Source organism: Eutrema salsugineum, unplaced genomic scaffold, assembly GCF_000478725.1.
Source record: "Eutrema salsugineum unplaced genomic scaffold, Eutsalg1_0 scaffold_7, whole genome shotgun sequence".
Taxonomy (NCBI): Eukaryota; Viridiplantae; Streptophyta; class Magnoliopsida; order Brassicales; family Brassicaceae; genus Eutrema; species Eutrema salsugineum.
The window spans coordinates 6,147,694-6,167,047 of record NW_006256486.1 but is presented as its reverse complement, the minus strand read 5'-3'; the positions used below and the strand labels follow the sequence as shown (position 1 = coordinate 6,167,047).

The 19,354-nt window shown below is 40.5% G+C and overlaps 1 protein-coding gene across 1 annotated transcript; it reads left to right on the top strand.

Annotated features, from left to right (window-relative positions):
* The first annotated feature begins 16,736 nt into the window (after positions 1–16,736).
* Positions 16,737–18,977, top strand: LOC112082994 (meiosis-specific protein ASY2-like). The gene is made up of 6 exons (XM_024150717.1): positions 16,737–17,223; positions 17,294–17,428; positions 17,491–17,634; positions 17,715–18,193; positions 18,267–18,575; positions 18,648–18,977. Exons 1-6 carry the CDS (start codon positions 16,737–16,739, stop codon positions 18,975–18,977), a joined length of 1,884 nt encoding a protein of 627 aa, XP_024006485.1.
* Positions 18,978–19,354: the final 377 nt, after the last annotated feature.

The window sequence follows — 19,354 nt, the reverse complement described above, 5'->3', positions numbered from 1 at the left end:
TGAGTATCAAGCTTCTTGACATGAGTGTTCAGAACTTCAATTTTTCTATTCAGATCCAGATACAGAGCATCAATCTTCCCATTGAAATCCACAGTCATCTTCTGTTGACCTTCCAAGATCTGTTCCAGCATAGACTTCACCTCATTATCTGGAGTTTGAGTAGGAGGAGAACCATAGTTCCTTGAAAAACTGTTGTTGGAGTAGGATGACAGGTACTGAGGTTTGGAGTTATAACCAGAAGAGTTCTGATTACCTGTGAAGGTACTCCTCTGATTATTTCCATTGTAATTCGTGTTTCCTGACTGAGTACCAAATCTCTGGCCCTGAAATCCAGCTCCATTGATGAATTTAACATCCTCTTCCTCAAGTGCTTCATCTGGTTCGAAATTCTTAACCTCTGCAGCGTATCGGACGGACTTCTTACCCACTAGAAGGCTATGCACAGAGTCTAGCTTAGCTTTCACCTCAGCAATCTGCGATCCATCCATGTTTCCACCCTGCTTCTTTCGCTGATAGTCTGCATTCTTGGTACTATTACTAGATGCCAAGTTCTCAATAAGCACAACAGCGTCTTCAGGGTATCTGGTGTTGAAGTTCCCATTGCTCGCTGCATCAAGAGCCATCTGATACCTCCAATCAATACCTCTGAAGAAGATACCTAACAGCTGCACATCGCTGAAGCCATGATGGGGACAGTCTCGCTGGTACGATTTGAATCGCACCCAAGAAGCTTTGAACGCTTTAGTTGGTTCCTGAGAAAAAGTCGAAATTTTCGTCCTCAACTCCTCAGACCTAGCATCATCAAAGAAGTTGTGCAGGAAGGCATTCCTGGTCTCTTCCCAAGTGGTGAGTGATCCTGGCTCCAACCGCTTCAACCAGTTAGCTGCTTCTCCAGCAAGAGAATAAGGAAACAGCTTGCAGAGGAGGAAATCGTTGGACACTCCATTGTATTTGATGCTGGTGATCAAGTCCTCAAACCTCTCGATGTGATCCATAGGGTGCTCATGAGAGTGACCATGGAAAGGATGCTGACCCACAAGAGTGTAGTACACAGGTTTCAGCTCAAAATCGTTTCTTTGAAACGCAGGGGCGCGAATCGCAGAACGATTTGCATAGAACTGCTCAGGCCTGTTGTAATCTCCAAGTGTTCGTCCACGACCAGCTGCAGGTGCAGGTTCCCTCACATTCCGATCTTCTGGAGCGTTCCTCTGATTTGGAACGATCACAGCATTCCCACGCGGTGCAGGTGGTGGATTCTGGTCAACAACATCCACTAGTATAGGTGCTGGTGGAATGATGTTGCCATCTCCATCAAGCCTTTGGCCTCTCGCATTGCACACATGGCCCTCTTGGTCTCTCCAGACTCCAGCATCATCACGAACAAGTCTGTTGGCGTTTTCCATCATTGCCGGATCCTTTGCTTTCCTGTGCGTTCGCTGTAACTCAGCTAGCTCCTCGTTGCTCAAATTCACTAGCGGGATGTCCTTGTTGCTTCTGGTTCCACGAGTATGCATAAACCTGAAACACCGAAAACAAAGAGAGAAAACGAAATAAGTAAATTAGGTTATAAAAAGAAAGGTGTCGCGCGACACCACAAGTGGTGTCGCTCGACACTAAGAAGAAAAACTTAGTCGAAACTCAAAAACTAGGTTTAATGGCGAAATCAAGTCCCCGGCAACGGCGCCAAAACTTGATCTGCTCAAAGTTTAATCCCTAGAGCTACTCTGCAAGAGCACAAATATGCAATTGTAGTATAATAGGGGTCGAACCACAGAGACGAGAGATTCGCTCAATAAACTCTATAGGCTTGAATTACGCTAAGCAAACACAATGAAATTAAAAGCAACAATGAAAGCAAAACGGTTGTAAACTATATGGAAAAGAATTAGGCTCAGGGTATTTCTCAGGAAATCAGAGTATGCAAATCAATCGATTAGTCAGGGTTCAGGTTTAAGCACGGTTCTTGAACTCGAATCACAGAATTATAATTAACCAACTTCCGTTGTGAGAATTATCTAAGTTAAAATCCTAGAATTCCAAATTCCTTTGCAAATCCTACAGATTTAAACCAGCTTTAATGCACAAGTTCGATATGTTCACAAAGTATCTAAACCAAATTCCTTTGCGAATAGCTACTTTGCTCACCCTAGGTTCTTTCCAGTTATTCAATTACACTTCCGTGTCAATCAATTAATCTAAGATCTAAGTTCTAGGTGGCCAGTCCAGAATTAACTTTAAGAACAACCTATGGTGAAGAACTAAATAGATTATGAACCCTAACTAAATCAATTAATCAAACATCCAGAGAAAACCTTTATGAGAACCCTAAACCTAACAAGTTAACTACTCAGACATGGAGATTGAAGCAATAAACATAAATGAATAGATTGCAAAAAACAGTAAATAGATAAATAAACAGGGGTTCGAAATCTTCTCTCTCCGGAACAGAGTTTCAGACTTGTCTCCCCCAAAAGCTCTAAAAAAAAATCTAAGGTGTTTATATAAGGTGGCTAAAAACCCTATTTATAACTTAAAAACACGTTTTGGGCTTCCTTGTAATTATTGGAGACTTTTGGGCCCAACTCCTTCTTCAAACAGGAAACAAAATCACGTTTTCCTTATTTCTGCAACAAGTGTCGAGCGTCACTCTCCATGGTGTCGAGCGACACTAAAGCACATAATTTGTCCTTCGCGAATTTGATCCTTGTTTAGCTCCAAAGTGCTCCAAAGTCTCCAGTTAAGCTCCAAACGTACCTATGACCTGTAAAGACTCCAAAAGACTCGAAAAACACTAGAAAGACTCTATAAATAAGATATATACCATGGTTAAAAACCATAAAAACCATGATATATCAATCAGTGGTATGAAGAAGATTTTAAGGAGCCAATGTGCATATCTTGTTTCTGGGCCCAAGAGAACGAAAGGTTCTTCCGCTTCATTCGGAACGTCGTTCCAAGCTGGCAGGTGATGCTCGAGTGGTGAAAGCCGTTACCTTATGTGTCTGTATTTCTTTGCATGTCGTGTCTCTTAAATTATTGATGTTTGTCATCGTATTTTGAACTACAAGGGATTTTTTGCTTTGCATGTCTAGTTGGGTACATTATTTCTAGTTGCAACTCTTTTATTTGTAATAACATTATCTTTCTTATTAGTATATTTTATGATAATTATGTGATAAATGTCAAAATTTCTATTATGTACACCTAATTTGTATTTACACCTATATTCGTACACCTATTTTTTTACGTACACCTATTTACGTACACCTATTGACGTACAAGTATTTACGTACACCTATATTATTTAAAAATTAAGCATAAAGTTGTTTGAAATTAAAATAAAATTACTAATTTCTCATTGCAAAATTTTAAATGAAAGTGCTTAGACATTAATTAATTACGTACACCTATTACGTACACCTTAAACACCTACATACGTATACGGGATCGTACCAGGATAACTTAAAATAAATTTTACAAACTTAATATTTAGTTATGTAATACAACTTTAAAATGAAAGGCAATCTACTACAATAATGGGAAACTATATTGAAATATTATATTGTAAAAAACAAGAGACCATACCACATAGATACTAAAGCATTGAGGCTATGCGATATACTGAACATTTAGGATAACAATTTTAACAAATACTAACATAATCCAAATCATAGTGATACATTCCGCATGAGGGGTTGGTTTCTTCATGAATCAGGCTAGGGTACATGAACATTCACTTGTATGTATCTTTATTACGTCGGCAAAATGACATGAATAAGTATACTAGTTCTTCAGCCACTTCACAAAGTTCACGTGAATGATGAGGATAGTGGTATCTGAAAACCGTCTTTCGAAGTTTTTTGCCTCTGTTAGGGCGACCCAGACACATTTGCAAAATGGCACAGCTGTAAGTGGTATAGACGTCAGATGGAACGAGCTTGTTTAGCATCCTGATGGCAGTATAGATCTTCTCCTCTTTTGCCACGAACCTTATAGCTTCAAGCAATAGGGCGCGTGGATTTCTCGCGGCTAAGCAGCGCATGAAAAAAGGCTGATATACTGCACCAGGGTATAATCTCGAAGGTGGGTCATGCAATCGGCATAGGCTCGCCGATCTGAGCACTTCTGTGCTAAACGCTATATCTCTACCCCGTGTCCCTGCCAGAATAATCGGTCCAAGGTAGATGCAGTCAGCCTTAGCTACTTTCTTGACAATGATTTCAAAAACATGATCTGGTAAATCTCTCATTTTTTTTGGAAAGTGTATAGTGTTTGTGTTGGATGAACTATGTTCTCAATATTTTCATCATTGTATCTCCATTATATTGAATTCGATAGGTTGTTCTTGTTGAGAAATAGTTAATGCTAAGACAATTACTTCTCTTACTTACTTTGTGAAGTGATGTTTACTTACTTTGAGCCTTCAATTTAGTTACGTACTTACTAGTTTTATTTTATGTGTAGTTGCAACAGAACTAATATAGCTAGTTGTTACAATAACTTTGTGAAGTGATGTTTACTTACTTTGTACCTTTAATTTAGTTACTTACATAGTGGTTGTAAAAGATAACTAATGAAGGTAGTTGTTAGTGTCATAGTTGCAAAATAAAATAAACTAATAGTTGCAAAACAACTAATACAGACAAATTTCAAATACCAAAATAAACATCGACAATAGCTAAAGAAAGTATCTTATGCGCAGAGTCGTGCATTGTAGAAGACAATACTCGAAGTCTGGTGTATTGGAGCCATCGTAATGCTCATCTACACACTCCGATATAGGTTCTTCTGGTAGGGTGATGGGGAAGGACCAAAGGCTACCCCACGTATCTTGAAACGGCCCTAGAGCGAACTCCTAGACGTGATGTATACCGTCATGCGCTAACAGTTTCATTTGATTAGCCCCTTAAGGGACGTGAAGGGTGAAGACATACATCAGGATTTTTTAGCCCTTCGTGGACGTCCGACGCAAAATTTCAAATATGGCACATGCGAAAGTAGCATGTTTGTCACATGGGACAAGTCGGTAAAGCATCCTAATCAATGAATACAATTTTTGCTCACGCACGGCAACTCTAATGGCTTCGAAATAAATAGCTCGTGGATTGTAGGCGGCAAGACAACGTTCAAAGAATGGGCGGTAAGGGCTGCTTGGGGATATGTCGAGAGGTGACTCAACTAATCGAGAAATGTCTGCAGACCGTAACACGTCGTCGGTGAACGCGATGGCTCTTCCACGTTTTTCTGCACGAATGATGGAGCCAAGATGGTAGGATTCATCCTCAGCTAGTTTCTTTACTATTAACCCTAAAACATTATCGTCTAAGTAATGCCTTGTTGTTTAAGTGTGCGAACAAATAAAATTAATTCGATTTATTTGTAGACAGGGTGGATAGATATATAAATGTCCTAATTTGTGGTTGGTATAAAGTTAGGAGGCACTTCAATAACTGCTAAACTGACCCTAACATGTCGTATATTATAAAGGAAACTGGTTTCGGGCACTTTAATAAATGCGAACTGACCATTATTCTTATCAAATGCTGCATAGAAAATGGTTAGGTGAAAAATTTACTCTTTGACAGAACCTATCATATTATTTTCACCCGTATCATAAATTCTCCAACCCCCAACCACACACCAGTGAAGTCCATATATGAAAACTTTGCTTTGTCTTAAGTAAACTTGCCTTCTTTCTCACAAAACAAACCCTTAACCAATCTTTTTTCCAAACATGACTCTCCCAAACTTGCCTGATGAAATTCTTCTCAAAATTGTCAAGAGGGTCGGCAGTGAAGCATTTTGGCGACTCAGCCCATTTGTCCGTGCAGGAAAGCGCACACTCCGGCTTGTTTTCACCGACGATGTCCTCGACGAGATATGCCCTGGAAACGAAAGACGCCCATTCTTTCTGAAATTTATGGCGTGTGAAAACCCTGAAGCAAGATACTGGAAAGGCCTGAGACTTGCAACCCATGGCGCCGATCTCATTGCAAGTAGGAGCATGCTGGAAGCAAATGTACCCACCGATGCTCTCTCGACCCTGGCGTTGGCCATGTTCAGCGTTTGCTTGGGTGATCCTTGTTCTGCAAGCCAAACATTGCAACTGTTGGCAACCAACCACGGAAGTCTACAGTCAGAGCGCGTGCGACAATTAGGTAAGGAGTTAATTCTTGAGATTTTATATTTCGGTACTGCATACATGGATACATACTTAGACTCATTTTCATATCCAAACGACGACGTCATCAAGCCGCCTGAATGTGCATTTGATCATGATGAACCTGAGTTCCGAGTACTTTGCAATGGTTGCTTCATATATTAGTGTGCTAGGCGTATCTGCGAAATGCTTTAAAAATATTTTATTAAGTGTACACCTTCGAAAGTGGACACCATTATTGTGTACACCTTTCCGAGTGTACACTACTATGTGTACACTATATGAAGTGTACACCTATATTTCATTTATATTATGTAATGTGACGCTTTCAATTATTATTCGATGACTTATGTTTTATATCTGATACTTATTAACGTAATTATTAACGAAAATAACAAATGCTTTCACAATTTATCAAATCCTAAATAAATAAAGCATAAATAAATAAATAAATCAATAAAATCATAAGCTCGGCAAAAAACGCTAACAAAATTCACGGCAAACACACAGGGTAACATAAGTTTGAAAACATGTGTCGAGAACCATAGAAAGAGACCAAATTTAAAATAAATAATTAAAGCAAAATTAGTGTTCATATTTTTTCCAAATAAATAGAACAATCCAACATAAATTGAGTTTTCATTATTAAAAAAATAGATGACTTCATGCTCCGGCGTGCTCCACCGTCCATGCAAGTACAGTGGTTTCAAAAGCAGCTCTATCTTCCACGTAAATTCTTGCAATTTCTTCAACAAAAAAGTGTCCTTCACTTATATAGGGGGGGGGGGGCAGTTAACATTTGGTGTATTTCAGTGAGTACCTGATTTCATAGAGATGTAGACACACATAAGCCCTGATTTCATCAAAATTTAGACTAAAATAAACAAAAGACAATATTCTTCATAAAGTAAAAATACATCATTGATGCTGTTGTTGGTCTTGAAGTGAGTTGGGTTCAACATCTTAAGAAAAATGTTCCCATAAGTATTCACGTTTGGGTGATACACTTTTATTTTGAACGTCACCTGCAAGAAAACAATGTTATTAGGAATTGAAATCTTTATTTTTAAAAAGTATCTCTAACTAAAAATATAGTAAATTGAGACAGCAATCATATGCTTCATTCTTTACCCTCGGAGGCATGAAGAGGTACTCAAACGGAAAGTGAATGTCTAGTTTGAAAACCCCATTCTCATAAGGTGTTAGGCCCCATTAGGATAGCTTCCCAGTGATACAAGTCCTCACCCACAGGTCCTAATCAAATCGGCAAAACACCAATTAGGTAGACAATGTAGAAGACCGAAAACTGTAAAACATTAACCAATCCTCAAACCTAAAACTTAAAAACTACCCTATTTTCAGGAGAACCCTAAAATACCTTTACTGAAACACGAACTCTTTTTCCTCTCCACTTCCTTCAATTACAATGAGATCACTTTGGAGGAGTACATTTTTAGGAAGTAACTATTAATTTTGGTATTTAACTTTTCTTATCTCCCGAAACTTGTTTTACTGAAGAAGGATGGGAGGGTTTTTATAGAGGACGAGAGGAAAAAGAGTTTTAAGAGAGGAAAACAAGAAGGTCAACGGTGTTTAAAAAAAAACGGGTTTCTAGAAGGTACTTAATTAGTTTTTGTCATTTTGTATTTGATTTTTTCGCGTTTATTCGTCATACACTGTTTTCCAATATTGCGGTTTTTCAAAAACGTAATGAATTGAATTTTTAAAAAAACCTTTTATTCGTGTGATCCTGTCCTACTATTTCATTTCAAAGACACGATCATTGTCTATTTTGTCGATAATGTTTTGGAATTTTCTTTCTCTGCTATAGAACCATGTCTTTTACTGCATTATTATGATCCTCTAAGCCCTAAACACGAGAACCCTAAACCCTAAACCCAAAATCCTAAACCCAAAACCCTAATGTGCGTACACATAGTGCGTACACCATATAATATGTTTACTGGTTCATGTGTACACCTTGTCCAGTGTACATCATAAAATTGATAACAAATGTAACATAGTTCATGCCTTGGCAGGTTTAAATAAATAACGTAGTTTACGCAAAGAAACAATATCCGAAAACCAAAGCGAGATCCACCCACAAAAACCAACAAGACCCCCGCAAAAACCAAACCAATAACACCCAACAAAAGCCACACCCGGTCAATCTAATGGTTCCTTGCATTTTGCCCGGTTATGTCCGGGATTTCCACATCTCAAACATTTGTTTGGCTTCTTCTTTTTCGCAACCTGCAACAGCGTATATCAGTAGACAATAATATTACGATTGGGGAAAAAAATTTTGTTTGTGAGAACTAACCTGAGGATACTCTCCTGCTTAAAGTTTTCTCTTTGTCGGAGGCCTTCCTAATTGACGTTTTGTCTTTGGTGGCAAAATATTCAGGACACGCACCTCAGCAGGGATACAAATGTCGTCAGCGCCGGGCAATGGTAGGATTTTGCCACTAACTGTTGCACTCCAAGTTGATTTCTTAAGAATTGGATCAACCAAACTGCTGTACTCCATTTGACGAAGCCTAGCCGCGGCCATTGCATGTCGGCAAGGGTATTTCAATGTCTGAAACTCTAGACACGTGCATGTTTTGTTTAGAATATCTACATGCCGCCGTACACCTATGAACTCATAACTGACTTCAACCTCCCACGCAGAAATGCCTTGAACCAATAGGGCAGCAGATTATTCAAGCTGCAGGTTCATTAACTTGTCAACTTCTTCTGGAATGTCACCATCCATCTTTTGAATTTTCTCTCTTCTGCATTCAAGCCACCTACTTAACATTCGCCTGATAAATTCTAGCATTGCAACGATTGGACTGTCTCTTGCTGCAAATAGTGCATTGTTCAGAGACTCTGCAATGTTACTGGACGTCATATTATACCTCTGACCAGTAAAGTGTGATCAAGTACACAGCGCAAGAGGGATTTTTTCCATGTACTCCTAACAACTATAATCAACATCCTTCAGCCTTGCATATAGTCTCTTGAAGTTAGAAACTGTGAACGCTTCTCCTGCCTTTCCGACCAAACCTTTGTATTTAGCGTGAACATTTCTCTGGATATGGACAAGACATGCACCGTGGTGTGCCTGTGGATACCAGTCCTTTTTAGCTTTGGCAATTCCACCGTGCCTATCCGAGATAATAGTAAGCTCAGAGGAATCTGGAATAATGTCTACCAACTTCTCAAAGAACCACCTCTATGTCTGGTCAGACTCTGCATCGACAACGGCGAACGCAATTGGAAAAACCCGGTAATTACAATCTTGTCCACCGGCCATTAATACACGACACTTATACTTACCAATCAGGTGCGTTCCATCAACAACAACTACCGGTTTCAAATGTTTCCATCCATAAATACGGACTTAAACCTTGTCATACCGTTTTCATCTCTCTCAGTTGACAAATGCGTTATGGTGCCGGGGTTAGCATACTTGAGCACATGGAGGTAAATCGGTAATAATTTGAAAGAAATCTTCTCTGTTCCGTGCACAGAGTATATAGCCAGCTCCTTAGCTTTCCAGCATTTCCAGTACGAGGCTGTAATATTATATTCGGAGAGAACAATTGCAGGTAGCTCACTCGCATGTGAACCAACTATTGCGTTCTCGTACTTAGACTTCAGCAGAGCCGCCATGACTTTAGCAGTGGCATGCTTAGAAAATTTTCCTCTTGTATCTGGGTGGCATGTATGCTTCAAGTACGCCTTCCTAACCTCATACAACGCAGAGTTGCCAACTTGACACCTCAACACCCTCTAATCACATATCTTTGCTGGACATTTCCCGACTGTGTACTTCTTCGCATGCCTTTTGAATTCGAACGTCACTACCTTCTTCAGCGCATAGATGGCCAACGTAACTTTAAAGTGTTCCTTGTTCCTGAACTTTTTCCCAACCCATATCTCTCCATCTTCATTTGACAAATCAAGATCATCGAAATCCCCTTGCATATCATCAGACACTGGTGCCATATCCGGAAATCCATATAGTTCTGTACGTTTAATCGCTTTCTTCAGTTCTGCACCGCCCATCTGACGCCCCCAAACAACATCAGCTGGAGGAGTCTCCACAAAATCATCATCATCTCCATGGGGAGCCACAGCCGGTTTCTCACATACAGTCATTTTTCTTCCAGAAAAATGAATATGACTCTCCGTTATGACATTTGAGTAGTCCATATGGTTTGAATCACTCGGCTCACTTCCTCGACTACTTACAGAACCCCTTGAACTACCAGAGTAATCGTTATCCTCATCAAATGCAGGCTTAGAATGGAAACCCTTGCCATCTGCTAGTACGTAATCATGCCACCATTCAAAATCATAATCCGGATCATAATCATCCTCAGAGCCGTATGCGTCATCGTCAACATCGTCAGCTTCCTTCTCTTCCGAATCTCTCACCTCTTCTGATTCCTGGGACATTTTTAATTCCAACTCAGGGTGGTCTACAGAGACAGCGTTAGTTGGAATATCAGGTTGTACAGATTTGGAGGTGTTCATGGCGGCCTGAGCCTCTACTTTCTTGTCTGATTCCTGGGAGATTTTTAATCCCAACGCAGGATGGTCTACAGAGACAGCGTTAGTTAGAAAATCAGGTTTTACACCTTTTGAGGTGTTCATTGCGGCCTCAGCCTCTACTTTCTCGGCATGTGCTATCAGCAAACAATCATCGATATCTTCATCATCTGCTTCATCATCGGGTTGACTAAACGCTGCCAAAGAAGCGGCTACGACGTTTGTTAGCCCTAAGGATTTTCCCCGTTCCCTAGCAATTTGAACTTCAAGACTTTCCTTCTGTTTCAATCTCACCATTTCACCATTTACTGACTCCTTGAATGTGACAAATAAATTCACAGATTTATCTGACTTATGCAGCGAACGGAAGAATTTGTACTCTCGATGAGTAACTATCACACATGGACAAATCCCGTCACCATTAAGCTCAGCTAGAAAATCATCAAACCAGTAGGACATCTCCACCAAAACAACTCTCGGGTCTAATCTGAACTCATGTGCAATCAGATTTCTCAAATCCTCTGGTCCGGACACATCTTTGCAATTTATGCACCTTCTACGACGAGATATGTCCATTTTGAAATCCCAATCTCCTGTATAGTAACTTATCCACGTTCCCGCCATCACGAGAATGAACGCATCCACTGCAAATCGCGAACACCAGATCTAAAAAATTACTAGCAAATCGCGAACACCAAAATTAAAAAAATTCGAAAATAACTACGAAAAATCTATGGGTGTACAAGGATATGATTAAGTAACTAACCATGGTTGTTGTCCTCTTGAACATCGCATAATTTCCCCTTCAATTTCAACATCTTTTCGAAGAGAAACTAGATTTCCAAATTGGTTTGGGTACTTTGTTTCTTATTTTCACTCAATTTATCTCCATTATCTCTAATTAACCATAATTTTTCCCGCCAAATTAAAATGGATGGGTAATTTTGCTTGTAATGGGTTGGGTACTTTTGGCATAGATTCCGGGCCATAATGAAAGCGCAGTATGCTAAGGTGGGTTTTTGGAAAATTCATTCCCAAATTCGAAAAACAGGCCCACTAAACAACCCAATCGCGGAAGTGAGTTTCTCTCTTCTCGGCTGTTACGCGCGCGGACTCTCTTTACTCCTGGGACCCATGCTATTTTCTGTGTCTGTCTCTCTTTAAGAAACAAGGGTATGTCTGGGTTTATGAAAGTATGTCCCCACCCAGACTAATTAAATCTGAAAACTATCCATTCCTCAAATTAAAACTTTAAAGTTACCCTATTTTCAAACGAACCCTTAAAAGAAAGATTGGTCATAAGTTATGGAGGATAAATGATATATCAAAACATTTTAAGCATCCAAAAATAATACAATATGGTCATATATACAGTGAATTATAAATTTATGCTAAATATTTTATTTTAATTGTGTGTTAAAGTAATATTTTGTTGCATTGGTTTAAAAAAAACACATAAAACAAGCAAGCATGGCCCAGAGCACAAGCGAAGTAGGCGACGACTGAGGGAATCCAATTTTTTTGGAGCATATTTTGGTTAAATTTTTTTTAAGTTAAATATAAATAAACAAAATTTGTAAGCATTTTTATAAAATAATAATGTTTGTAGGTTTTTTGTAATATTTATGAGTTTTTCTCTAAAAAATATTAGTTAAAAACATATTTTAAAATAAAAATTATTTTCTTAAGATAATTCTATTTTATGAGAAAAAATATTAAATAAAATTTTTTGTACTTCAGTTGCTATCATGTCACAACAGCGATTGAATGAACTAATTTAGTTATTTATTGAAACAACTATTGTTATAAAACTCAACTATGATAGTTTAATAAACGATTTCGTAAAAAAATGTAAAAAATATCATATTTTAATAATAAAATATTAATTTTATTTTTTTAACTTTTATAAAAAATTTAGGGAGTTAAAATGTATTTTAAAATATTAAAATTTTTTATTATTTTTTATTTCTAAAAAACAGTTTAAAATATTGATTTGGCTTTTAAATCGATTAGTCGCACGGTTAACAAGAACAAAAAAACAAGATAAAAATAGAATAAAATTATCCGCCTTTCTGGCCTCCTCGTTGCCACCAATATTTGGATCTCTTTCAGATGACTCATGTTAATGGCAAAATAATCCTTTTAGTTAACAATGGTTATCCATCTAATATGAGAAATTTTACATTAAAATCACTTCTCGATATTGAACCCGATTTGGTTCAACAAGAGGTTAAACAGCTTTTAGGAATTTCTAATATTGGAGGCATGGGATCGAACCTAGGCCTACCGGAGAGTCTTGGAGGAGCAAAAAGTAAGATCTTCAATTTTGTAGCAGAAAGACAGACCGAGTTAATGGTTGGACATCACGTTTGTTATCTAAAGGGGGAAAAGAGGTTCTCATCAAATCAGTGGCATCTGCAATGCCGACTTATGTTATGTCATGCTTTCGGCTGCCAAAGTCTATTACCAAAAAGTTGACCAGTACAGCGGCGCGATTTTGGTGGAGCTCAAATGGTCTAACTAAAAGAATGCATTGGTTAGCATGGAATAAAATGTGTCAAAGTAGAACAGAAGGGGGTATGGGTTTTTGGGTAATCGAGGATTTTAACACAGCATTACTGGCAAATCAGTTATGGCGAATGATAGAAAAACCGGATTCGTTGTTGGCGAAGGTCTTCAAGGGACGCTATTTCCAGAACACGGATCCTTTGGATCCCATACGATCATACTCTCCATCATATGGATGGCGTAGTATTATCTCGGCTAGACCTCTGGTTAAAAATGGCTAATTAAAAGAGTGGGTTCAGGATGTTCCATCTATGTTTGGAATGATCCTTGGATACCGTCCTCTCGCCCGAGGTCAGCAATCTGTAAGGGTTATAACTATTACCCAAATCTAATGGTTAATCATCTGATTGACCCAATGACAAACACATGGAATATGGGGCTGATAACTGCTATTATCGACCCTGCTGATGTGGAACTTATTCGGAGCATGCCTATAAGTCCTTCATATAGAAGTGATTCACTAGGCTGGCACTTTACAAACTCCGGTAAATACACGGTTAAGTCAGGATATCAGGTGGAGCAACAATTTCCAACTGAAGATATTGACAGGTTTTATGGGCCAGATATTAAGAAACTACAAGCACATACCTGGAAACTGAAATGCTCACCTAAATTAAAACATTTTATTTGGCAAGCAATATCAGGGTGTTTGTCAGTTATGGCTAATCTTAGGAGTAGGAGAATTCAATGTGACACACAATGTGCACGATGCGAAGCAGAAGAGGAAACAATAAACCATGTTCTGTTTGAATGTCCATCAGCTTTGCAAATGTGGGCTCTATCAAAGATACCCACCCCCCAGATATTTTTCCAAGGTCATCGGTTTTTTCTAATTTCGATCATCTCTTCTGGCGGGTCCCAAAAGAAATTCAGCACGATGCTTTTCCCTGGATTCTGAGGTATATATGGAAAGCAAGGAATGATAAAATTTATTCAAATGTGGATAGAAATCCACTGATAACTCTAAAACTGGCGGAAACAGAAGCGGAAATATGGGCAGATGCCCAGAAGAGCGAGCAAGAGGTAGCTCCTCAGAATATTACCAACAGCCCTGTACTTTTAGGATATATAGGTTGGTGGTGTTATGTGGATGGCTCTTGGAAAGAAACCGATAGGGCAGCTGGATTAGGTTGGCTTTTCTTTCAGGATGGTGTCGAAGAGACCATCATGGGAGCAAGGAATATACGAAGAAGTTTATCACTATTACATGCAGAATTAGAAGCTCTTATCTGGGCTATGCATTGTATGATTGACAACCAAAAGACGGCGGTAGCATTTGCAACAGACTGTTCCGAGTTGGTGAAGATGGTGTCTACACCTAAGAAGTGGCCAGCTTTTGATCTACATTTAGAGGAATTTATGAAGACCAAGGAGAGGTTCATCTATTTTTTTTATCTCTCATCCCACGCGCAAAGAACATTAAGGCGGACAAGTTAGCTCGGAGTGCTCGAGTCTATCCCTTAAATATTATATATGTAAACTCGATACCACCGATTTGGATTACTGAATCGTGAAGGGTATTTAGGCTGATGACAAAAAAAAAAAAAAAATCACTTCTCAATAGATTTTTTCAACTAAAAACTTTTTTTTAGTCTTTACAACAAAATCTATCATTTAGTATGTAAAATTAAAAAGTAAAAAATAAAAAAGAAAAGACGAGAATGCATCTGACCATTTATATCTTTCGGTCAACTTCAAATTTATTTTTCTTTCTAGTTTACATAAACATTTAAGAAAATGAAATTTGTCTTGCTGATCGGTAGGACAATTTGTAATTTTCTTTCTTTTTCTTCTGCTTTTGTTTTTAGATTTTATTTTCTCTTGTTTTCTAAATGTAATATATTGATGTAATGGCAACATCAAAAAAAAAGTTTTGACTTTAAAATACTTCTTTCATAGTATTGTCGAATATTATGGCTTTTAAATTTTTTTGACCAAAATTAGTTTAATTATTGTTGGGCTAAAAGAAATTTAAGATTTTCATAGACATTTAAGAAATAAAAACAAAAAACAAAAAACAAAAGAAAGATCCAACAACATTTTTAGATCACAGTATACACATTACATTAGTATTATACTGTTATACATTACGATTTCTTCATTTGAGTAATTAAGCTGCAATGTTACCACACGCACCGTTTTATTCAGCCGCCACCGCAAAGCACCTAGCACTCTTCTTCTCTGCAGCCACGGCAAAGCATCTAGCACTCTTCTTCTCAGCCACCACCGCAAAGCACCTAGCCCCCACAGCACTCTTCTCAGCCTCAGTGAAGCACCTAGCACCCGCACCAGGCTTCTCAGCCGCCACCACAATTGGAGTCATCTCCGCGCTGGCTTTCCAATACCTTTGACCAAATGTTTCTTCCCATTTAGCAGTACTTCCGGAGAGAACAGTGTCAAGCTTCTTACTGTTTGTTCGTATACGCACGCGAGGTTAGTTTAGTAAATGTTATCGAGGGCAGTTCGGAGATTCTTGTTAATTAGAGTCAAGCTCGATGTGATATACTTAAGCGAGGTCTTTTGATCGAGGTGAGAGTATGTAGTTTTGTATTCGCAAGTGTCGAGTTCTTAGTCTTTATTTCAGATTACGGATCCCATAATAAATGAAGTTACAGAGCTATTTATAGCGTTGAGATTGGGTTATATTTCGATCAGAGTAGATTAGGCGGCCGGGCAGGTAGACCTGACCGACCGTCTATCTGGGTGTCGTGCTGGCAAGCTGTTTCACTCATGTCGACGTGGCGAGCTGCTCCTTTAAATCATAAGCCCATCTCTTGAACGATTTCGTTTTGGATCGTCGAATGGGCTCTAACGACCCTTGGCTTCGTTGGGCTTCATCAATTAGCTAACGGGCATAATCGAAATTACCAAAAGGGGGCTGTGCTCAGCCCACCTACAACAATTGTCCCCTCTAGTCCGTTGATGGAGATGTTACTTCGATATTCAACGCATCGAATTGGGATCTTCCGATTCTCAGGACCTCGATGTCGATTGCGGGATTCTCGGAATCGAGGTGATACTTGGGTGCTCGGGAGTTGCGTATAATCGTTAATGCTACTAACAATTACGCCCTTCCGATTATGACCTGACTTCGGGGGATCTACATATCGAGTCGTGCTTAGAGTCAGGCTCTAGATCTGACCAGGAAGCTTCTGGGAACCTAAGTTCCTCTCCTGAGACATCTTCGAGGTCTGATACTCAATCAGATCGGGAAGAATCGTCGCTGGTTGAATTGGCGGATCGAGTTCGTTCCGATGGAGCGTCTCTGCAAGGCGAGGCTACGGGTCTTTAAATAGTTGCTCTCGAAGAAGATCCACGTGATGGCGAGGCTACAGAACAAGCCGAGGAAGAGGTCGATGAAGGTGGCGAGGAGGAAGACGAACAGGGAGAAGAAATTAGACCTCGTAGAAAAGGTTCCAAACGCAAAGGGGCTATCAAGAATCGCCTGGTCGATATCCCGTCTCAGATGACGGCTCAACACCTAGAGGAAATGCGGTCGCGGTACGGGTTTTGCGGCGAGCTAAGGGCGCCAGGACCCGAAGATCGGCCATGGCAAGCTCCAGAGGGCTGGGTTACGCTCTACGAGGCGTGGTTCAGTCTTTGTCATCTCTGGGTACCTCTGCCGAGGTTGCTAACGGACTACGTCGATCGGCGACATATCGCCTTCTCGCAAATCCTTCCAGCGAGGATCCGTTTTATGGTCGCGGCTCTATTATTTGGGAGCAAGGTCGGGGTCAACGTCGACTGGCGTTTCTTCGAGGAAATGACTACCGTCCAGAAGAACAACTCGATCCCGGGTACCTACACCATAAAGGCCAGAAAGGATTGCTCCTTGGTCTATCCTGTCAATAGAACGCCGAGCTGGGAGGCGTCACTCTTTTACGCGAAGATTAACGAAGCGTTGGTCGTCGACACGACCAGAGATTTTAGAAACGAGTGGAGCAGAAGCATCGGTAGATCGTTAGTTCGGTCATATTTAGAGCCTTCCTTTGCCTTTTACTGATATTTCTTTTCCTTCCGCAGATCGGAACGTTCAGCTCGACGCGTATCCAGAGAATTACCACAAAAACCTTCAGAAGATTAGGGCTGTTGGGATACGTCATTGGCCCGAGATACATCGCCGAAGAGTTGAAGCCGCCATTATGCGCATTACAAACGGTAAGTCTGACGTGATCAGCATTTTTATAGCTAACATCGCCTAACATATTGCCTTGTTACAGCTAGTTGGAGAAGAGAAAACCTTCTAAGGGAGAGATCGATCGAGATGGCTCCAATTCAAGTGAACGCGCCTAGCCTTGCTGCACGGCTCAGAGCCAGTCGCGAGAGAGGGGGGAACAGAAACCAGCAGTCCTCTGCTCAATCGGGTCGTTCAACCCAAACAACTGCGCGCCGAGGAGATGATGAGGTTGAGCACGTCACGACGATAACCTCGCTACGATTGCAGAAGGCGGGGTCCAAACCCAGATCGATGAGCCTGAAGCGGAGGTTTCAGCCGTCGAGGAAACGGATGATGCTGCGAGGCAGGCGAGGAAGGAGGCAAAGAAGCAAAAGAGGAAAGAGAAGAAGAAGAAGGAAAAGGAGGAAGCCGAATCTGCACGACTTGCCGAGGAGAGGAGACAAGCTGAGGCCACCAAAACGGCGGCGAAGGAGAAAAAGAGGAAGCGATCCTCCGACGAATTGGACGAGGGCGGTGGTGTTAATTGTGAGGAGCCCAGTAAGCAGCTGAAGGTTGGTTCCTCTAGCAGCGATAAGGTTCGGGAGATCGATTGGAGCTTTAAATTTGATTACCCCGAATCGGGCGAGCCTTTCGTCAATAATGTTGATAAGTGCGCTGAGCTCTTCGATTTGATAAGGGGGTCGACTTCTGAAGTCCCCGTTGGCGAGAATGCGGCTTTCAAAGACATGGCGAGCTTCACCTTTAAGGTATGTCGAGATTCTTAGGTTGTTGTCCGCGTGTTTACGAGCTTATTCTTACGCTTCTTCTTTCCCTATTCAGTTCATTGCGAGCTGTAATCGGACGAGGGGTCAATATCACCGTCTCCTCCGGGCCGCTACTACAAAGCTCTGGAACGCTCAATCCGCCGGCCAGAGAGCCGTAAATGAGCGTGATGCTGCAATTTCCCAGCGGAAGCTGGCCGAGGAGAACTGGCAGGTCGAGAAGAGACACGCCACGCAATTGGATGAAGGTGTGAAGACGTTGTCCGACAAGCTCGAGGAACTAAAGGTGGAGAACCAGGATCTGATTAACAACCTCCAAACGGTCAACGAGGGGAAGATTCAGGCTGAGAGGTTGGTTGCTGCTGAGGTGGCTTGCGTGTAACGACACGCCGAGGAGAAGATTGAGTCCGAGACCACTCGGATTTGGGTGGATGCAGAGACCAAGTTCTCGGGTCGCATTGATCGGCTAAGGACCTTCATTGCTGAACAAGAGGCCATTGTGAAGGTGAAGCTCAATCTTGTCCAGGCTCGAGGTACTCTCGAGTGTCTCGATATCCTAAAGGATAAAGAGATGACGGAAGCCGAGCTGATGGCTGAGCTGGAGGCAACCAAACGCGAGTGCGAGCTGAAACTCGAGGGACTCCGCCTTGCTGATCTTGAGGAAGGTGATTTGCCTCCACCGTTTCCTGAGACCCCGGATGGTGGCTCGGACTACAATGATGCCAATGAACAGGAAGATCGCGATGATGGCACTCAGCCTGGGGAGTAAATCGTATCTTCTTTTTCTTTTTCCATTATCGCGCCTTTGTGTACTTACTTTCCGTTTCCCCTCGTTTGTAATGATCCACTCTTATCTTATCAATGGAAGTTATTTATCTAAGTATAGGCTCGCTTAATGGCATATCTCGCGTTTTAAACCATAAAAGAGCAATAGACGTGACGTAAAACTAGGCTTAATAAAACGATAGATACGAGGTAAAACTCGGCTTAATAAAACGATAGATGCAAGGTAAAACTCGGCTTAATAGAACAATAGATGCGAGGTAAAACTCGGCTTAATAAAATGATAGATGCGAGGTAAAACTCGGCTTAATAGAACAATAGGTGCGAGGTAAAACTCGGCTTATCCTGTTTTATTTCATTAAT

Bases quoted from the DNA above. Each gene is read 5' to 3' on its own strand.
- LOC112082994 (XM_024150717.1), top strand. From the start codon at position 16,737: ATGACGGCTCAACACCTAGAGGAAATGCGGTCGCGGTACGGGTTTTGC. The intron at 18,194-18,266 runs GTATGTCGAGAT...TTCCCTATTCAG, and splicing joins TGGCGAGCTTCACCTTTAAG to TTCATTGCGAGCTGTAATCG. The intron at 18,576-18,647 runs GTGGCTTGCGTG...GTGGATGCAGAG, and splicing joins AGAGGTTGGTTGCTGCTGAG to ACCAAGTTCTCGGGTCGCAT.